Raw genomic sequence first — 22,473 nt, 5'->3', positions numbered from 1 at the left:
CATAGTTAGCAGTCACATATATTTAGATAGTTAATTGATGTTATCATGCTAGATGAAATTCTATTATTTTTGGATGTTTAAAAATAGTGAATTATGATTTATTTCAGCTAAGCCAATTGGGAATGAGGGTGACACCCAAGTAAATACAAGCAAAGAAAAGGGAGCAATAAAGGTAAGTGAATAACTTAATGTTCTATATGAATATAACACAAAATAAATAATTGTAATTTATTTGTTAAATTGATTGATTAAGGGAAATGTATATAATATATTAGTAGATGATAATTTTTATTTATGGTTATTTTTAATTATAGTATTGTTGGGTGATTGTTTTCAAAATGAGATTGTACATATGAATGTTGATTGGTGAATTCGGGTGTCCTGTTATAATGTGAACAGTATATTTTATTTAGCCATATCTGGAGTTTCATAACTCCAAATGGAGTGATACTTGTTGCTATAGAAATTTGAGATGTAATTTACAAATGTTATAGAAATAGAGGAAGCTTGATTTTTCTATTTTGATGGCCTATTTGGATCATACTTTGTGTTGCTTAATTTTATTGACAGCTTGACCATGGTGGATTATTTTTAATGTTTCTCTTTCTATACACATCCAATTGATGTAAAATCAGTTTCAAATTAATCTAGACTTATAATATTACTGATCTGAGAATATGATTTTGGAATTCCTAATGTGGAATTTTTGGTTTACTTTTGAATGTACACTATTAAATCTGCCATGTTGAAATATGGTATATTGTTGGTATATCATAGATATATTATGGTTTCTTATATATTATGGAGATGTTAATTATTTAAATGGAATGGTATGTGATATATGTAAATATGAGAATTATGGTTAGATGAATATAAGGACGCAATGCTACTTGTGAATGAGGCAAGGCTGTGTGCGATATGGAATTCCCACAAGATTATGGTGGGCTGTGTGCGTATTAGGATTCTTGAAAATAAAATAAAAATTATTATGGAATTAAATATAATTCACAAGTTCATTATTGTCCTAAATAAAATACTATAACAATGTTTATATACACACTATAAAGTCATAATTAAATATTAAATAGTTTGATGCTTGATAATACTATATGTTTGATTGTGTTATTTTTCATAGGAAATTATGTTATTCTTTTGCTGAGTTGCAGGCTCACTCCTCTACATTATTTTTCAAGATTAGAAGAATTATAATTGGTCTTGATGAAACATTTGCATCAGTCGCACTGCATTATATCAGGTGGGTCAGCAGGAGGTCGCCCTTAGTTTTTCTTGAACGTGACATGTCTAGTGAATTTTATTATCATGTATAAGACTGGTGTATTTTATGTGTATATAAAAAAAAGAGTGAACTAATTTGATGTTGTGAGCTTTTTGGTGTGTGATATGTATGACTCATATAAATAGTTTTTGTTATACATATTAATTTATGAGTTAAAAGTTAGTTGTTAAAGGACATCTTATGTATCAGTCATTTGCATACAATATATGCCTGACATCCTTTACAAGTGTCACATTTAGTGGTATTAGAGCACGGTTTAGAATTCATTGGGATAGAATTGTAAAAGCATTTAAAAGCATGAATGCATATACATGTTAGGGATGCATATGAATGTAAGAATTAAAACTAAGTGTTTGTATTTTGAATAGGATGAGTAGAGAGGGGCCGACCAAGAATCCTGCTAATCTAAGTGAGTCCGAGTTTGTGCATGGAGTTGGGCATATAAATGCACCACCACAACCAACTCAGGAATTGCCACCAGTAATACAGCAATTTCTTGAGTCTTTGCAGTAAATAGTTAATTGGGTAGCCATTCAGCCAATCCAACAACCAATAATGCAACCAATGGCAGAAGTTAGAGAAATAGAGGCTAAAGATAAAACTTATGATAGGCTGAGAAAACAAGGAGCTATAGAATTTGAGGGGATTACTGATCTTGAGATAGCAGAAGAATGGTTACAGGAGACAGACAGGGTGTTGGATAGGCTGGATTGCACACCAGAGCAAAAGCTGAAAAATGTTGTATCTTTGTTGAGAAGATCAGCTTTAGATTGGTGGGATCTAATTCCAGGAAGTAAAAACAAACCTATGACCTTAACTTGGGATGACTTCCTTAGGGAATTTGCAAATAAATACACACCACCAATGTATACAGATCGAAAGAAAATGGAGTTTTTGAGCTTGGAACAGGAATACGTGACAGTATCAGAATATGAAATGCAATTCTCTCAATTGTCAAAATATGCATTAGAAGAAGTGGCTACAGAGGATGCAAAATAGAGACAGTTTGAAAAAGGATTGAGAGTGGATATTCGAGAAAAGATTTCCTTGAAGCCACTAGGTTACAGTACTTTATTAGAGGCTGCATTGAGGGTAGAAGAGTGTTTGATTGATAAAGATGTAATGACAGCTAAGAAAAGAAAGATGATAAATGAATATGGTGGTTCATAAAGGAAAGGAAGAGACATTTCTTTTAGAGGTTCTGGGTCTCAAGGGAGTAGATATTATGGGAGAGGGGTTAGCCAGCAAAATATGAGTAAGTCTGCTACAGTGATATTGGGTAGAGGCAGACGAAGTGATTACAGTCAGAGTAGGGCAGAGAGTAAGAGAAGTGAGGGAGGTGTTTCAGTTAGTTGAGGATATAGTTCACCACGTGCTAGATGTAATAGGTTTCACAGTGGAGAATGTTAGGGACTAAGGCAGATACTTTATTTTTACTGTGGTAAGCCGGGGCATATAGCCAGAGATTGTTAGAGTAAAAATTGAGCCAGTGAAAGTCAAGTTACAGGATAGAGCAGCACAGGTGAAAATATGACTCAAGGAGGAGTGAGTAAAGGAATGGGACGAGGAGGAGGTTCTAATATGGTACAGGCTAGACAAATAGGCCAACCTCAACAATCACTGCCCCAAGCTAGAGTGTATGCAGTGACAAGACAGGAAGCCCCTTCTGCAACTGATATTGTGACTGGTATAATCTCTATTTATTGTTTGATGCTTATACGTTAATTAATCCAAGATCAACATGTTTATTCATTTCATATGAATTTGCATTGGAAAACCACAATGATATAGAAACCTTAGGGTATAACATTTGTGTATCAATGCATGTTGGGGGTACTGTAATTATAGATAAGGTTGTCAAAACTTATCTTGTGATCATAAATGGGAACACACTGTATGTGGATCTAGTAGTGATAAAACTTAAGGAATTTAATGTTATTTTGGGAATGGATTGGCTATTTAAAAATCATGCTATAGTAGATTGTCACACAAAAGAAGTGGTTACTGAGACCTCAGAAGAGAAAAATAGTTTTGGTGGGTGAAAGAAATATTGTTTCAACTTGTTTAATTTCGGCTATTGCTGCTTTCCATTTAATTAAAAAGGGTTGTGAAGCTTATTTGGCTAGTGTGGTGGATGTATCCAAAGTTAGTCCAAGAGTAATGAATTTTCCAGTAGTGAAGGAATTTGCATATGTATTTCTAGAAGAACTACAGGGTTTACCTCCACATCGAGAGACAGAATTTGAGATAGAAACTATACTTGGAGAAGCACCAATATTAATTGCACCATATAGAATGGCACCCTTGGAGTTGAAAGAATTAAAGAAGCAGCTGGAAGAATTATTAGAAAAGGGATTCATTAAACCGAGTACATCACCTTGGGGAGCTCTAGTATTGTTTGTAAAGAAAAAGGATGGCAGTTTAAGATTGTGTATTGATTACAGGCAGTTAAATCATTTTATGATAAAGAACAAATATCCTTTGCCGTGGATTGATGACTTATTAGACCAGTTAAAAGGAGCAACTATATTCTCCAAGATTGATTTAAGGTTTGGATATTGACAATTGAGAATTGCAGAGGCACACATACCAAAGACTGCATTTAAAACACGATATGGGCGTTATGAATTTATTGTGATGCCATTTGGACTAACAAATGCACCTGCTGCTTTTATGTCTTTAATAAACAAAATATTCCAGAGGTATCTAGATCGATTTGTCATTGTGTTTATCGATGATATATTGATTTGTTCTGAAACTCGAGAACAGCATGAAGAACATTTGAGAATAGTGTTGTAGATTTTGAGAGAAAAGCAGCTTTATGCAAAATTTAGTAAATGTGAGTTCTAGCTAAAAGAGATTGCATTCTAAGGGCATATTGTTTCTGAAAATGGTGTGCAACTTGATTCTTCGAAGATCGCAGCCATAAAGGAGTGGGAACCCCCTAAAAATGTATCAGACGTACGAAGTTTTCTGGGATTGGCTAGATATTATAGGAGATTTCAATTATTGCTAAACCATTAACAAACTTGCTAAAGAAGAATGTGATATTTAAATGAGATGCTAAATGTGAGAAAAGTTTTAAAGAATTAGAGAAAAGACTCATTTCTGCACCGGTTCTAACCTTACCATCAGGAGGTGTTGGATATGTAATTTTTACAGATACATCACAACAGGGATTGGGGTGTGTGTTAATGCAAAATGGAAAAGTCATTGCTTATGCTTCTCGACAGTTAAGGAGTCATGAACTGAATTATCCGACTCGTGATGTAGAATTGGCAGCAATTGTGCATGCTCTAAAAATATGGAGGCATTATTTGTATGCAGAAACATTTCAGATTTTCACTAACCATAAAAGTCTAAAATATATCTCAACACAAAAAGAGTTAAACTTAAGACAAAGAAGGTGGATGGAGTTTTTAAAGGATTCTGATTGTACCATAGATTACTATCCGGGAAAAGCTAACAAAGTTGTTGATGCTTTGAGTAGGAAAGCCATTGAGAGAAGTGCTGGAATGACTTGTCATGCAATACAGTCAATGGTAGAGCTTAGAACATTGCACGTAGAAATTGCACTTGGGATGATATACTTCTTGCAAGTATGCATGTCAAGGCTTTATTAGACAGTAAAATTCAAGAAAAGCATATGAGTGATCCATATTTAAGAAAAATGAAGGATAAAGTGCAACAAGGAATGAATGAACAGTTTGCAATGAAACACGATGGCATGTTGTTGATTAATGGACGTATTTGTGTTCCAAATATAAGGGAATTGAAAGAAGAAATTCTAAATGAAGCCTATTATGCACCGTATGCAATGCATCTGGGAAGCACTAAAATGTACAGGGATTTATGATCTTTTTATTGGTGGCCTACAATAAAGAAGGATACAGCTGAATGTGTAGCAAAATGTTTGACATGTCAACAAGTAAAAGCTGAACATCAGGCACCAGCTTGTAACCTTCATCCATTGTCTATTCCAGAGTGAAAATGGGAAAAAATAACGATGGATTTTATTTTGGGATTGCCTCAAACCTTCAGGAAGCATAATGCCATATGGGTAATTGTTGATCGACTTACGAATCAGCTCATTTTCTACTTGTGCGACAAAGTGATTCATTAGATAAATTGGCAAGAATATATGTGTCAGGACTTGTAAGATTACATGGAGTGCCAACATCAATTGTGTCAGATAGATATTCGCAGTTTACATCTCATTTTTGGGGAAGTTTGCAAAGAGCTTTAGGGAAAAAATTACATTTCAGTACAGCATTTCACCCTCGGACAGATGGACAATCAGAGAGGACAATTCAAATATTAAAAGATATGTTAAGAGCTTGTATGCTTGAATTTAAAGGGAATTGGGATGAGCACTTACCATTGATTGAATTTGCTTATAATAACAGTTATCATTCGAGTATTGGTATGGCTCCATATGAAGCTCTATATGGCAGAAGATGTAGAAGTCCTGTTTGTTGGGATATGGAAGGGTTACGACAATTAGAAGGTCCTGAATTGATACAAGAAACTGTAGACAAGATTCAAATAGTCAAAAAGTGCTTAAAGGCTGCACAAGACAGACAAAAGAGTTATATGGACAAGCATAGAAGAGAGATGGAGTATGAAGTGGGTGAAAAAAGTGTTTTTGAGAGTGTCACCATGGAAGGGCATTATACGGTTTGGCAGGCAAGGAAAATTAAGTCCGAGGGACATTGGCCCTTATAAGATATTGGAAAGAGTTGGTCCCTTAGCTTATTAGTTAGCACTGGCATAGGAGTTATCGCAGATACATGATGTGTTCCATGTTTCCATGTTAAGAAGATATAGATCTTATCCTAGCCATATAGTACAAGAGTCAGAAATACAGTAACTGAAGATTTCAGTTATAAAGAAGAACCTGTTGGAATTCTTGATAGGCAAATAAAAAAGTTACGTAACAAAGAAATTTCAATAGTAAAGGTTAAGTGGAGTCGGCATTCACCAAAAGAAGCTACATGGGAAGTGGAAAAAAACATGAGAGTTCAATACCCTTACCTATTTTCTGAGAATGGTGAGTCACATTTAATTTCGGGGACGAAATTCTCTAAGGCGGGAGAAAATGTAACACCCACATAATGCATTTGCATTTATTTTTATAACATGCATATCATATAGATATGAGAAATGCATGAGATATATGTGGTATTAATGCTAATGTTAAATAGAAGAAGATTATAAATGTTACAGTTAAGTCCACAATAAGAATTAGAAAGTTAAGAAATTAAATTGATTAATGGTAAAAAATAAAGGGGTTAGTTAAACCTAAAAAATAATATGATAGAAAAGAGGAAGGAGAAAGAAAGGGTGGTAGTCCTTCTTCCTTCTTCTTCCTTCTTCTTCCAAAAAAAACTGAATTTTCAAGTGGAATTTGAAGGCTTAGAATCCATTTCAGATCTTAATCTTCATCTACAAAGGCTTTAGAGGTTCATTTGGTAAGCAATTTTAATATTTTGTTGAATTGAGTTAGGGTTTAGAAGACATAGAATTCAGGTTCTAAAGATCTAGTTTTTCAGTGTTATTATTTTGATCATATCATGAGCTAAGAAGCTTTAAATCAAGTGTTCTTTGATGATATAGAAACTTTGAAGAGTTACCTAAAACTTTTTTTCCTTTAGCTCGATCTGAATCAAGCTCTATGTTAGTGTAATAAGAGAAAATATTTTATTGTTCAGTTTCCATCTTTGGTCTGAGTAAGGTGGATTATTTTGTAAAGATCTTTCTCTATACACCTCCAATTTAAACAAAATTAGTTTTAAATTATATTAGACACATAAGGTTAGTGATTTGGAAAGTTTCATCATGAAATTTATTGTATAGAAGTTTTGGTTGATTTTTAAATTCACCCTATTAATTCTGTCATAGTTGGCAGTCACATATATTTAGATAGTTTAGTGATGTTATCATGCTAGATGAAATTCTATTATTTTTTAGTGTTTAAAAATAAGTGAATTATGACTTATTTCAGCTAAACCAATTGAGAATGAGGGTGACACCCAAGTAAATACAAGCAAAGGAAAGGGAGCAATAAAGGTAAGTGAATAACTTAATGTTCTATGTGAGTATAACATAAAATAAATAATTATAATTTATTTGTTAAATTGATTGATTAAGAGAAATGTATATAATTGATTAATAGATGTTAATTTTTATTTATGGTGATTTTTAATTATAGTATTGATGGGTGATTATTTTCGAAATGAGATGGTACACATGAATGTTGATTAGTGAATTCGGGTGTCCTGTTATAATGTGAACAATATATTTGATTTAGCCATATCTGGAGTTTTATAACTCCAAATGGAGTGCTACTTGTTACTATAGAAAATTTGAGATGTAATCTATAAATGTTAAAGAAATAGAGGAAGCTTGATTTTTTATGAGTCACATGGATTTTTGATGTGTGAAATTTACTTTTTACAACTTATAGACTTCATATACATGTTGTTTGTCCAAAATGTGTGAAATATTGTTATAAAAATCATCAAAAAATTTTGATGTAATTTACAGGTGTCACAATGCCAACTCAACTCTTGATTTGAATTTATTATTGTTTGTCTCATGAAATATTTAACTTATTAGGGGTATTCACTACCTAAATAGGCTTTATCCTTGATAATACCAATTTTTTTAATCTTTGTTTTCAAGATTGTTTTACTTTTAAATATTATTATACCTAAATAATATTTTGATTGCTAAACATTGGTATGTGATTGAAAGTAGTACTCACAATTAGGTCTCTAGTGGAACGATACTCTTATTCATCATTGTATTACTTGATACTAACGATGCACTTTATTGTGTACGGATAGCGCGCATCATCGGTGTCTCCAATCCTAGCTTAAACTGAGCTAGAGAGCTGGTTGAACCACTCGTGAGAACCGTAAAAAATTTCAACGAACTGAATTGACACAACATCACCATGGAAAGCCCAAATACACAAGTATTAAACATCATATGCATACAAAAAGACCCTAAATAGGTAATTATATGTCTATTAGTTGTTTTCAGAAAAAAAAAGCCCTCGAAGATTCAGCCTGTTCACGATTGATTTGTACTGTGTAGAGCCGATCAGCTCTACAGGCTAGGGCACATGGATTTTGATGATTTTTCATAATATTTCACACATTTTGGACAAATAACATGTATATAAAGTCTATAAGTTGTAAAAAATAAATTTTAAGCCAACAAATTACCTATCTAACAGTTAGAAATGCATGATGTGTGTTCAATTTTCTGAAAGAGGAGTCTCCTCTCCCTTTATAAGCCCAAGATCGTTTTGGCGAGAAATTAGAGTAGAAAACTCCCAATTGGGTGCTATCAAGGTGCATCCGTAAATCTAGAAGATAAGGCTGCCATTTTCATGCAATTTGATTAAGAATTGGGTGAGAAATCAAAGAAAAAAAGGGTCGTGAGAGAAAAGTAAAGGAAAATGGATCAAATGAATTAAGTGTGGATGTAAGGCTATATATATGTCTTGAGGGGGGTCAAAAGTGTCATTTTGGCCCCTGACCTATCAAAATCACGTTTTAGTCCAAAAAGTTGGTACAAGTCTGTAGAAGACACGTAAAAGCCTAATTGGCACTCTGAGGGGGAATTTTTGCAAAAATTATAAGTTTGATCCTTGATCCATCAAAATTATATTTTAGTCCCTGAATGGGCAAAACACTAGTATAGCTTCCAAAAAGCATCAAAATGAATCAGACCATACTCGAAGGCGAGAAATTCTAACCGAAGTACTCGGAAGTGGAGAATTACTAAATTGTCCCGAAGCGGTAAATTATTTCCTAGAATGGAAATAGCTAGAGGGAAGTCTCTATAATCATCAATTCAACAGGCATAGTTCCCAAATAGCAAGCGAAGTCCTCAATCTAAGCAGGCGAAGCCCTCAACTTAAGCACGTGTGGTCCTCGCATTAAATCAACAATCAGAGTTAGAACTTACGAGGCATAGCTTCTATAGTTCACATTATATTCTTTTGCTATATCCTTAATATCTATGATTTGTCTCAATTTATTTAATCGCATGTATGCTCATAGATTTTGACAAACTGGGAGCAGTTGTCAGCACCCCTTTTCCAGATTTAGATATCGAGGGAAATAAAAAAAATCCTATGATGGAAGTTATTGCCTTCTCGAGTCTTAAGAGATGAAGATCAGATAAATCCGAGATTAGGGTTGAGGTTAATCTAGTTGGGATTACCTTTTAAAAATCAATTTGGACTCGATCGTCAAGAAGAATAAATTTCGATGGTCAAGACGAGGGATTTCACTAATTCAGGGACCTAATTGTAAATTTTCTCTTAAATTTTCCTTGTGTGGCTCTATACAGTGCTGATTGGGCCTTTTTCACTTTGATGTCATTTTTCTCGATGATTTTACATCTAGATACAGATTCTAGAAGGAACCTTCTAACAATAATCATGGATTTTTAATGATAATTATTGAAATTTAAAGAACTAAATTTGGATATTTATCAACTTATTTTTTAAAAATAATCAGGATTATTCTTTTCCTTTAGGGTTTCCTTTAAACCCTGCCTTTATAGATAGAAAGAGACATCTAGGGTTTTGGGAGGGCATTCAAAATATACTCAGAGAACACTCAGAAAGAAAAAATTATTATCGTTCTTATTAAGCAGAAGACTTAAGGCACTAAGAAAGAAGGCTACTCCAGAAAGAGATCTCTTTCTAGAAACTTTTTTAGTTGACGGAAGATTTTCAACAACTCTCTAGTACTGCATTTCTAACTAGTCTTTAATTCTATTGCATCCTTATCACATGAGACTTGTAGAACCATCAACTACAGTGGCAACCTAAGGGTTCCTCCGAACATACATCCATTATCATCCTAAATAGGTTTTCTTATTTTTTTATTCTTCTTTATTGATTTTTTTTTTAAGAATTAAGGCTACTATTATTATTTATGATTAATATGATTATATTAGGGTTTCTTAAGGATCTGCATGTTAATTGGGCTTTGAAATCTAATAATAAGAACACTAGGGTTTTGAATTTGATAATTTTGCCAATTAGAGTTTTGAATCTGATTAGACACATGCATTGGATTAATGATTTATATTTAATAATTCAGTAATTAAATATGCTTATTAGGATTACATGATTAATTTACCATTTTTCTTTACTGTACCTTTAGTTTCTAAGATTTTTATTAGTTTTTATGGTTCTTTATCAATTGATTGATCTCTATTTTTTTATTTCTTTCATATCTAATTGATTTATACTTTGTGTGCATGTGAAATTCGGCTCTAGGGAAGCGAGGAATACACTGATGAATCAAAAAAACTGCATGGAACCCCTCGATCAGCTCTATGCCTACTGTTGATCGGCTATGCAAGATATTGTCCTAATTTTTTGGCTTTTTATTGAGTTTTGATAAATTTTGCATATTGTATTATATGTTTATGTCTTCTCCTTTGCAGTTTTAGTTGTAGGCCGGGTTATAATAGTTAGGTTTATTTCCTGCATCTTATTTTATTTATATTTGCTTACTATATGATTAAATATATGTTATATGATTGATTAATTGAAATGGGCTATATAGACTTAGGATTAAAGTTGGACCCAACATGAACATTCTAGTCCAATAGGCTAACCTACATTAACTAAGCTTAAATTCTAAAATTGAAGTAGACTTAGTGGGCCTTGGCATGTCTTAATTAGGTTTGGGCTTTATTGGAATTAGGTTCACAATGAACAGGATTGTCATAATAAGTAGTCCATTAGGCCATAAAGGATGGAAATCAAAAGCATAATATATAATTGGGCTAGATTAAGAGGGCTCTATACATAATTAATTAGTGAAATAGACTAACAACTCTAATATAAGCTGGGCTTGAATAAACTAGACTAAACCTAGGTGAATTATTATTTAACTTTTGTCTTTAATATTATTATTTAACAAATTATTCTTGTATCACTACACCATCTTTCACACACTATGCACTTTGGTCTTTATTGCTCTGATGGCATCAGTTAGTGGTTTTTTAGTTCCACTCGAATCCTAGAATTGCGACACTGGTTAACCATCACTCACAACTAATGAGTGAATTTCCTTCAGTGCATGGACCCTTCAGTGGGGAAGCCAAGGAAGGGCACTTTTTACTTGTGGGAGCCTTTTATCCTTACCAAGACTTAGCTCATGGTAATGACCGTAGCAATCTCCCCTAGGAGCCCGGTTGCTTGCTATATGAGATGCTTTTCCTTATAATTGTTTAAAGCCTAAATATTGAAAACCTGGGCCTAAACATATTGTAATGGGCTCTAGGCCCAAAATATGCAGGCTTTTATACTTATAATAAGAAATATCATTACTTTGTTTGTTTAAATATACTTTGAGAGCTTATAGCATGCGCGTCGGGCCTACTATCCTCTGCTGATAGAAAGCCCAGACCTAAATCCTAGGGAAGAAGATTCATCATGAACCATGTGCTTGATTAATAAGGTTGGAATGATGAATTGTATACTATTGTGTGTGCTAAAATTTTCCTTTTCATGTCTTTTGTGCATTGCACGTGCATCATGCATCTCACTCATCGCATGCATCATACTAACTTTTCTTTTTTTAGCCATTTAGATTCTTCTGTGGTTAGAAGAGACAAGACAGTGGGAGGTTAGAAAGAGTGCCTATTTCTTTAAGTATCTGAGTTGTATTAGAGCACTTAGAAAGACTAAGAAATCCCCTTCTTTCTCTGGTTTCAAAACCAAGCTACCAAAAAGATGGCCAATGAAAAAGCTAACAAGCAAGACGTCGAGATCCTCAAGAATGTTCTCATTAACGGTTTGAGGGCTGTGATTTTTAGAGGGAAACTGCCCTTGTACCAAAGAGGTTGTGAGTTGCATGAGTGCCAAGCTTGACAAAATGCAGGGTATGCTAAAAATTAAAGATTTGGACCCTACTTATGATTTCAAAGAGCTAGTTTTGACGAGGGAAGATAAGCTACTTGCAAAGTTCAGAATGCCCGAGGTTACCCAGGTGACGACTCCCATCTTCATGCTAGTCTCAGTGACTAGTTAGTGTGTTCCCGATTAAGTTGAAAAGCCTTATAGTGCTGTAGTCGCTAAAGACACTTGGGTGCACACCCGATATTGCCGCCCACAATAAGGGCAAACCGTGGGTTAAGACTCTAAAAGATGTGTTCATCCAAGAGTACAAAAACCTGAGAGAATGTCACCACCAAAATGGAAGAGCTGAAGCTAGAAGAGTTCAGCGCTCAGTTGGAGAAAATAAGTCAAGAGGAACTATCTGCTCTTATTAAAAATAATATAATTAATGCTTTTTATGATGATGATGATGTAATAACATCCAACATTTATAAGGATGGTGTTTCTTTTCTTTCCAAGATCAATGATATGAATGATTTTGCTTACTTGTGTGATATTTTTCTTGATGGTAGTGTGCATTTTGATAATTATGACATGTGCATGTTTAATATCAATTGCATACGAGTTGATTCTTTTAATTTTGACATAGATGCGAATGCACGAAATGTTTTGATAACTTATGATATAACTCCTGAAGAGAGGAGAGAATCTGAGAAAATAATAGAAAACAGAAAAGTGGTATTTGCTTAGTCTTATAACGACATGTCAATTGGAAAATAGCAAAACACCATATCCCGACTCATCCGCATATTAAGCCGATTAAGCAGAAGATGAGATGACTAAGGCTAGAATGGGTAGAGAAAATACGAGAAGAGGTTGTTAAGAAGGTTAAGGGAAATTTCCTCGATGTGGTTGACTACCCCAAATGGTTGACAAATATTATCCCAGTTCTAAAGAAGGATAGTAAGGTCCAAATGTGCGTAGATTACAGGGACTTGAGTAAGGCATGCCCTAAGGATGACTTTTCTCTTCTCTACATAAATGTAATAGTCAACAGTGCTGCTTCGAATGCGATGTACTCTTTTACGGATGGATTCTTCGGGTACAATCATATCATGATGGCAGTGGTGGATAAGCTGAAAACATCGTTTATCACCAAGTGGGGGAGGTATTGCTACAAGGTTATGCCTTTTGGACTAAAGAATGTGGGACAACTATCAGAGAGTGGCCACTACCTTGTTTCATGACATAATACACAAAGAAGTGGAAGTGTATGTTGATGATATGATGGTAAAGTTTAGAATAAGGGAAGGGCACTTCTAGGCTCTTATTAAGTTTTTAGGACGAGTGGAAAGGTATAACCCGAGACTCAACCTAAAGAACAGTGTATTCAAAGTTATATTAAGAAAGCTGTTAGGGCACATAGTGAGCCAGCGATAAATACTAGCATCGAAGATGGAAAAAGAAGTCAGAGGTTTTCTAGGATGCTTGTAATACATCAGCAGGTTCATTTTCAAGCTCATAATGGTTTATGATCCTATCATTAAGCTATTGAGGAAGCATCAGCCTATCGTGTGGGATGAACATTGTTAGAAGGCCTTCGACAGGATTAAAAAGTAGCTAATGAAGCCACTGATCCTATACTTAGTTTTGGAGGAGAAAGCCATAGGAGTAATGGTAGCACAGTAGCCATAGGAGCATGGGGTCTATTATGTCAGTAAGAAGTTGCTACCTTACAAATTGAAGTATAACCTCATAGGAAAGGCATGCTTAGCCATGATATAGGCTACAAGAAAGTTGAGGACTTTTTAGTCTTATAAGGTGCAAGGAATTTTAAAAATAGACCCTTTGAAGTACCTATTTGAAGCTCCATCTGTTACAGGGAAGTTGGCTAGATAGTTAGTGTTCCTAATGGAGTTCGACATTGATTACATCACCAAAAAGGTGGTCAAGGGTAGAGTTGTAGCTAAATTCCTAGCTCAGAATGGGATTGAAGGAGATGACCCTTAGAAATTAGAATTTCCTGATGAGAATCTGGGGGTGATCGAGATCTAGAAGTGGAAGATGTACTTTGATAGGGCTATAAACGTAGGAGGTGCAGGCTTAGGAGTAGTTCTGATCATGCCATAAGTGGAGAAGCTGGCAATGGCCAAGTGATTAGACTTTAAAATGACCAATAATATGGCAAAGTACGAGGCATATTAATTTAGATTAAAAACAGTCATGGTAGCAGGAGCTAATCATTTAATGGTCTACGAGGAATTTATGCTGACAATCCAACAAGCCTTCAAGGAATGGAAAGTAAAAGAAGAGAGGTTGAAGCCGTATGTCAACTATCTCAGGAGAGGTTGAAGCTAGACCGAGCTCGTGCGAGGTCAAAGGTGGTCCTCGCGCGAGCTTAGAGTGAACGTGCGCGAGCACAGGTGCAGAAGCAGTTCCCTCTAGGTCAATGCCTCTTATCGCACGAGGTTTAGTGAAGTTGTGCAGGTTCAACCTAAAGGCACGCGAGCTCATATGGGACATGTGTGGGGCTATAAACCGCACGATGTCTAGGTCCATCTACGCGAGTTCAAATTAAACATAAGTGAGGTAAGCTAGGACCTGCGCAAAGTCAGGCTTAAGACCTATAACCTTTAGTATTTTTCTTTTCCTTTTTAGCTATGGGGCAATTTCCCTAGGTTTTTTAGGATCACAGTTCCTTTCTATTTTCCGATTCATAACCAATTAAACTTCCTCATCATCGGGCTTTATGTAACTTTAGTTTCTGAATTTCTATGATAACACTCTCCTCTTAGGAAATAGGGGTTCAATCAGTTGAGAAAGGTTCTTACCTCATTTAAAGGAATGTCAATTCAACACTTTGGTTTGATTTATTTATTAATTGATTCATGAAATGCCTAAATAGATTATGAGGATTCAATACCTGAATAGATTCTAACTTCATTCAATTTTTTTATTTACTTTAATTTTTATTTTAATTTAGTTAATCTTTAATTTCAAAAATTCTAAACAACAAATCAATTTTTAGACATTAGCCAATGTTTGAAAATAATATTGACAATTGGTTCTTAGTGGAACGATAAGTCATACTTGATTATTATATTACTTAATACGACTTATGCACGTTGTTGTGGTTGTAGCACGCATCACTTTCTAGCGTCAATTAGGTCTTAGGTTTCATGTTTGAGGCAAATACAGGTGTCAATATAGTGGCCCAGGACTTTGTGATATTTATAGTAGGCATTTGGTTTATATCTTGCTGCATTAAGGTTTGGCGGGTTCTTAGGGATAGTTGGTTACAGCATTGCCATTTTGTTCCTCTCTCAAAGATCTCCGAAAGAGGTTGCTTGAAGTTAGAGAACCTTCTCGGTTGTTGGACAACATTCATATTAACAATTCTACTTCTTTTAGCCTACTAATTCCCTTTTCCACCAATTCAGACATTCTTCCTCTTGTCATTCTCGATTTCCTCGACTTGTAGCCTGTTGTTACACAAGTCCATGAATGTCTTACAATTCATCATTTAAGACCTCTCAACCTAAGACAAAGGCACATTTCGGACCACTATATGCACTTAGTCCTTTTAAGAAGGCTTGTTCTTCATTAGTCCAGCCTTATTCCACCATCTAGTTATAAAATCTAAGAATGATTCTTTAGGCTTTTGCTTAGTGGGAAAACTCGAGATGTGTATTATAATCATATTGCTTTAAAAAAGAATTACACAAATCTCACCATTCGGCCTTAGAAAATCTTTCTAAACCATGGTACTAGTTTATAGTAGATCCTTCCAAGGACAGTACAAATAATTTCACAATTTGGGATTCACTCAGTTGAGTAGTTCCCATGATAGCAGCATATTATATCAAATGAACCTTCTGATCTTTGATTCCATTGAACTTGTTCATCTCGGGCATCCTGAACTTCGAAGGCAGCTTGTCTTTCCTAATCAGGACTAGCTCATCAAAATCATCAATCGGGTCCAAAACCTTCACTTCCAGCATTCCTTGCATCTTGACTAGTCTTGCACTCAAGCCATTTACTGCTTTATTAGTGGCAAGAGCAGTTTCTTTCTTGGCCTTATTCAGTATGAATTCATCAAGTCCCAAAATTCTTTATTCACCCCTCTTCTAATAGCATCATCAACAAAGGTGGTAGCAGCAACATCAATAAATAGGATCCACAATAACTAGGGAATTAGGTGTTGCGAGGGCAACTGGTGCAGTTGAAGAAGCTTGGTTTGCAGCCATCCCAGTCAAGAGTTGTTGGAGCTCTTCCCAGATCACGCTCTTAGGTCATCAATGACAGTTCTTGAAGAACTCAATATCTTGTTCGTTAGCCATTTCAGTCTCAGTTGTTGATTCGCATTACGTACACGGTAAAGTACACTGGTCATATCAAGTAATATAGTAAACAAGTACGAGTTATCATTTCACTGGTGACTAATTATGAATACTATTTTTAGACCTTGACTAATGTTTGCAACCAAATTGTTGTTTGGAATACTGAAACTAAAAATAAACTAAATTAAAAAAAGAATTAAAGTAAATGAGAATATTGAATGATGAAAGAGTCTATTTAGGTGTTGAATTCCCCTTAGATGTTTATGCATTTCATGAATGAAATAAAAATTAAATCAAACCAAAGAGTTGAATTAACTTTTCTCTAATCTAGGTAAAAGCTTTCCTCAAGTGATTAAATTCCTAATTCCTAAGAGGAGAGCAAGGAATCTCTTCTCTAGCCAACTCACTTAGGTCATGCATTAAGTTTAAGGAATTATCATGTCAAATAATCTTTTAGTGCTCTATTTATAAGAATGAACAATTCAGAAAAAGTTACCTCTAGTTCAATTTTATGAAAATGATATCCAATTAACACCTTGATTTATCAATTGAAATGAATAATTAGAACTTATAAAAATAAGACAACTCAATAGTAATGATTCAATTGTATAAAGAATGATTCAATTCATACAAGAAAAGTTAGGGTTCATCAACACCCAAATAGCAAAAGATTAGTTCCTACACATTGGAATAAATATAGAAGAACAAGGGAAAGAAATTTTCAAACTATTCATGGTTGAAAAGATAAGAAAATCCTCCATTTCAATCTTCAAACCTTGTTGATATTTCTTCCTTCAAAGTCTTGTTCAAAAACCTTAAATTTCTCTAAGTATAATATTCTAAAGCTATTCTCTCTTTAAAATATATGTAAAAATTCATCAAACTCCTTAAAATAAAACATAAAAATTCTTAAATAGTAAAGTAAACACAAGATGACACGACGGCCATATGGGAAGAGTACACAGTCATGTAACATGAACTAATTTGAAATGCAGATTCTTGTATGGGGTCACACAGGTAGCACATAGGGGCCACATGGGAAGAGACACCTCCCTGTGTAAGGTAGTGTAGGAATAGACAAAATGTATATGTGACCCACATGGGAAGAGTACACAGGGGAGTTGGCTTCCTGTGTCAATCTGCTGTTGATTCTACCTTTTTCTAGCCTCAGATCCTCAATTTGGCATGGTGGGGTTAGCTTCTCGTGTGCCTCTCGTGCCATTATTATGACTTGTCCTTCTTTGCTCTTTTGGCATCATTTGTTATCCTTTTTGCTTCTTTAACATAATTTATCCTTTAGATTGCCTAAAACAACTGTAGAACACATTGAACAAACATATAAAACTCAATTGGAGGGTGAAAATCGATATCACACAAGGCATAACTATAAGTGCCTTTAGCATTTATCAATTGCAGTTTCGGTCTAAGTTGTAGATAGTTGAATTCTCGGTCTTTCCAAGTTCCGGCACTGGTCTGATCTTTGTTGACTAAGAAATTATCTCCAACCTATCACTCTTGTATCTCTTCTAATCTAAAGGATTATTTATATGGCTTAAAAATAAAAAGTTAGAGTGATGCACATCAAATGCACAATACATGGCAAAGACAAAGAATAAACAAGGCATTATATAATCATTTCTCCTACACACGATTCAAGGTGAGTCTCTTTCCTAGGATTTTGGGTCTGGGCTTACTATCAACAGGGTATAGTAAGTACCGACGTGCATGTCAATAGCTCTCAAAGCAGTAAATAAACAAGGTGGTTTTTTTCAATATAAGAGAAAACCCTACACATTATGGACTGAGGCCTTCTAAGATGTGAGCTTCAAACTCTTATAAGAGAAAGTACCTCAAATGACAAGCAATTAAGTACCTAGTGGAGATTTCTACTATCATTATCATGAGTTGAATCTTGGATAAGGATAAAAAGCTCCTACAACAATTGCTCTTCCTTTGCTCGTCTCCCCACTCAAGAGTCCATACAATGGAGGAAGCTTACTCAATTGTGAGTGATGATTAGCCAGTGTTGTAATTCCAAAGTTTGAATGGAAATAAAGAACTACTAGCTGGCGCCATCGGGGCTATAGGGACCATTGTGCAAAATGTGTGATAATGGTTTAGTGATACAAGAACAGACTAATAAATGATAGAATAAAAGATAAAAAATACACTAGAATGAGTTGCTCTTATCCCAAGCAGAGTCGCCATTGTGGGCGACGGCTTTGGGCATGCATCCAAGTGTCTTTAGTGACTATAACACTGCAAGGCTTTTCAACCTAATCAAGAATAAGCTAACCAGTCATAGAGACTAGAGTGGTGAAGGGAGTCACCACTTGAGTAATCACGAGGATGCTTTTTCTAAATTTGTGGCATAACTAGATTCCTTAAGGAAGCATCACCACATCTACAGATGGATCTGGATACCAATATCCTTGATTGTGTATTCCTACTTTAATTTTATTAGTTAATAACCTATTCCCTATAAATGCAATAAAATATTTCTATAGATAAGCAATACAACATGGCATGGGTTCGCCTAGTTCTAGCCCAATTTTATTAAGCCTAGCCCATCCTTACATGTTATTTACCCTAATTCATTTTTCATGTTTCATGCAAACTCACTTAGTCTAGCCCAATTTGATTTATTAAGTCCAGACTTACCAACTTTTAGTCCTAAATGGTCTATTTCTTATGTATAAAGACATGTTTTAATTTTCTAAGTCTAAATGGTCAATTTGTTAATTAAACATAGCAAAGCTTATCTAATTCTAGTTAGATTGTGAGTTATTTTTAATTAGCAATCACCCATCAATCAAATATTTGTCCAATATTTTACAGATTATAGAAATACAAATGAAAAGATAAAAGTAGGAAAATAATAAAATTACATCCCTCTAACTTAGAATAAATAAAAAGTAGCTAAAAACAAACGAAAGTGGCAAAATCTGTCAAAAACTATAAAAATGGGCAAGCAAGGGTTGAACAGTCGATCGGCTGTAGGGTAGAGCCGATTGGCTTTATGGGTCCTTCGGGCAACAAATCAATCATTTTTTTGGTATTTTCATTAGTTTTGAATAAAAATCGAGCTCCTAACACCTAAACATCCATTCTAACATGTAAGAAAGGCAAAATCAATTACTATGGAATTAAAAATTGATGAAGTAGGCAATCAAATGGTAAAACACAGGATTCAGGTTTAACTACGAGAAAGTAGACATTTCAGGCAAAAGTTACTATATTTTAAACAGAAGCAACTATATATGTAAAATCCATTGAATTATCATATTGAGATCAATTGTTATTCATAAATAAACAAAAATAAAGAGAATCTATTAGACCCTATACATGCTGGCTATTAAGCAAAGATTAGCAGTATTTATTAGATAGTGAGAAAAATAAAAGGCAACTTTCCTAAAAACATGTTATAATAGAATGGTAATTTCAATCTAATCATATTCATGGAAAATTCTTTAATCAATCACCCTAGCATGCAAATCTAAACAACTAGGCTAAAAGTTATTAAAAATTTAGACCCTAGGCATATAGATCTAATCAAGGCAAGAATCAAATGATTTAGATTATCATAAAGAACATTGAATCTAAATCTAAGCACGTTATGAAATTGATCCTAATCATGTAAAAAGCAAAGCACTATAATCATAAAAAAAAAAAACTTAATGAGATAAATAGAAGAACTCTTAGGTTGTCACCATATTGTGCAGATCCTTGAGTCTCGGAAGTATAGGAGGTGGTTGATCTAAACACTAGATGAGGATCCAGAGTGTTTAGGGTATTTACATTTTACTTTTAGAAATCTCAATATATTTGCCAAAATTTTACTGATCATTCTCTACTGAAAATTGTCAACCTTTTTGCTTAGAGTTTCCTTTTCTATTTATATAGAAAGTAGGGAAACCCTAGAGGCCCATGTAAATACGCCTCTAATTATCGATAATTCCCAAGAATTAAAGGGCTTTATCAAAATATCTTCTAACGATAAATACATATTTTTTAATTACTTGAGATAATATTCATAAATATCCATTAAATAATAAAATAACTAAAAAAGAGATAATTATTAATAAAATCTCTTTAAAAAATTAATTTTGATAATTATAGGTGTTAAAAATTCAAAAAATATTTCAAATAAGCATAAAAACAGAATTTCAAGCTGAACTGCATTATGTAGAGCCTATTAACTCTAAAGGTTCATAGACTCAGAAAGATTTACGTTTTTGCCCATGAACTTGGCCATTTGACTAATTTTGACCTAAAAACTAACTTTTCTGATCAATTTGGTCCAATTTTAATGTTTCTAATTCCGAAAAATAACATTTTGCTCAATTACTCATAACCCTAACCGAGACTTGACTTTCTTTAGTTTTGTGAGACTCAAGAGGAACATCAATTTTCATTATCGGATTTTTCAAAATTTCATTGATATCTATATTCAGAAATTAGGTGCTTACACTTGGTTTAGTCCTCAAAGAGCTCCCTACCTTGAGAGTACGTATCGTTGCTTTTCACATTTTGCACGCACTTCTTACTCTTCTCAACTTCTTGTCCACATGTCACTCCATTTCATGCTTCTACTCAATTGCCTTCTTCATAAAATATAAAGGGGATTTTTCTTTTTTGGATATGCTTCACTTCCATACTACTTCTTTGACTGACAATTATATTTCTTCCCCTTCATTTTACAAGAACGTGCTTTGAGCTTTCAAAAGACTCTATAATTGCCTTTCCATGTTTATGCTTTCTCATTTTTCACATGTCAATAACCCTTAAGGATTATTAAACCAACTATTGGCCGATGGACTGAGGATTTACACATGGATTAAGAATTCAAATATGGACCAAATCTATAGGCTTCAAAATTTAATTAAAAATTTAATGGGTTTCTCTATGGGCTTGACTAAATTTACTATGGTTAGGCCAATGCTGAATTTGGGAACATATTTAATCCACTACATCTCCATTGATGATAGGGCTTTGCACTTTCCAGACTAGGGTTTTAAAGCACAAAGACTTTACCTTTTCTTGTCTCAAGCAATGCTGATGCCTAGAACAGTGAGGCCGAATGATGCCAACCTCTCAATGATTTTCTATGTCTTTCAAAACAAAGTTTGATGATCAATAACTCAATTTCGATCACTAATAATTTAAGAAGGTTCAAAACATAGCTTACTCGAAGTTTATAGAAGAATGGTAGCAAAATAGGCAATGATCCGAGGTAGAATAGTGAGATGGAAAGAGATTGTGTCTTTATAAGGAGAAAAGTTGGAGGCGAGGTTTAAAATGAATATTTTGTTACTTTTAGAAACTGTTGTTTAATACCTAAAGAAAAAGAATATTTTCAAATTAAAATCTCATTCTTAATTAGTTAAATGTTTATTATAATTAATTAAACATTAGAGAATTCAGTGTTTCAATTGAGATTATTATATAAATATTAAATTTAAGTCTCTTTATAATTAATAAAATTAAAAATCTATTTTTAGATAATTATACATGTTAACAAAAAAGATAATTAGAATATATCTATATGAGGTTAATGCGAATGAATGAAAAATAATGGATGACAAAAATGAAATAATATATATAATAGAATGAAATAAGAAAATATGGGTGTTATATAAAGGCACCCAGGTCATTCATTTTATGCCATCATTGAACTCCATAATTAAGATAATCTTGAGCTAGAAAATGAATTAAAAAAAAAAAGTAACTAAGTGAAAGTGATTACTCATTATGGTCGCCAAGGTTGGTAGGAAGGGGTGGGTGCCTGGTTGTGATAAAGATTTGAGTGGTTATCTACCATTTTAACGACTCTTTGCCCAAAGAATTTTATACCATTAAGCTCTTGGATGGCGTTGCTTGCTTCTTGTATGTACTTGTATCTCAGCAAACCATACCTGAGGATTGAGTTTCTTCTGAGTTTACTAGGGACGAAAGTA

The 22,473-nt window shown here is 34.0% G+C and overlaps 1 protein-coding gene across 1 annotated transcript; it reads left to right on the top strand.

Moving 5' to 3' along the window:
- Positions 1-1,861: 1,861 nt before the first annotated feature.
- LOC107261330 lies at positions 1,862-2,296 on the top strand. The gene has a single exon (XM_015719844.2). The coding sequence runs from the start codon at positions 1,862-1,864 to the stop codon at positions 2,294-2,296; it is 435 nt and encodes a 144-aa protein (XP_015575330.1).
- Positions 2,297-22,473: the final 20,177 nt, after the last annotated feature.

Source organism: Ricinus communis, chromosome 4 (genome assembly GCF_019578655.1).
Source record: "Ricinus communis isolate WT05 ecotype wild-type chromosome 4, ASM1957865v1, whole genome shotgun sequence".
Lineage (NCBI taxonomy): Eukaryota > Viridiplantae > Streptophyta > Magnoliopsida > Malpighiales > Euphorbiaceae > Ricinus > Ricinus communis.
The sequence above is the reverse complement of the archived record's forward strand: the minus strand, read 5'-3'. Positions and strand labels throughout refer to the sequence as shown.

Excerpts from the sequence above, each read along its gene's own strand:
- LOC107261330 (XM_015719844.2), top strand. The coding sequence starts at position 1,862 with ATGGCAGAAGTTAGAGAAATAGAGGCTAAAGATAAAACTTATGATAGG.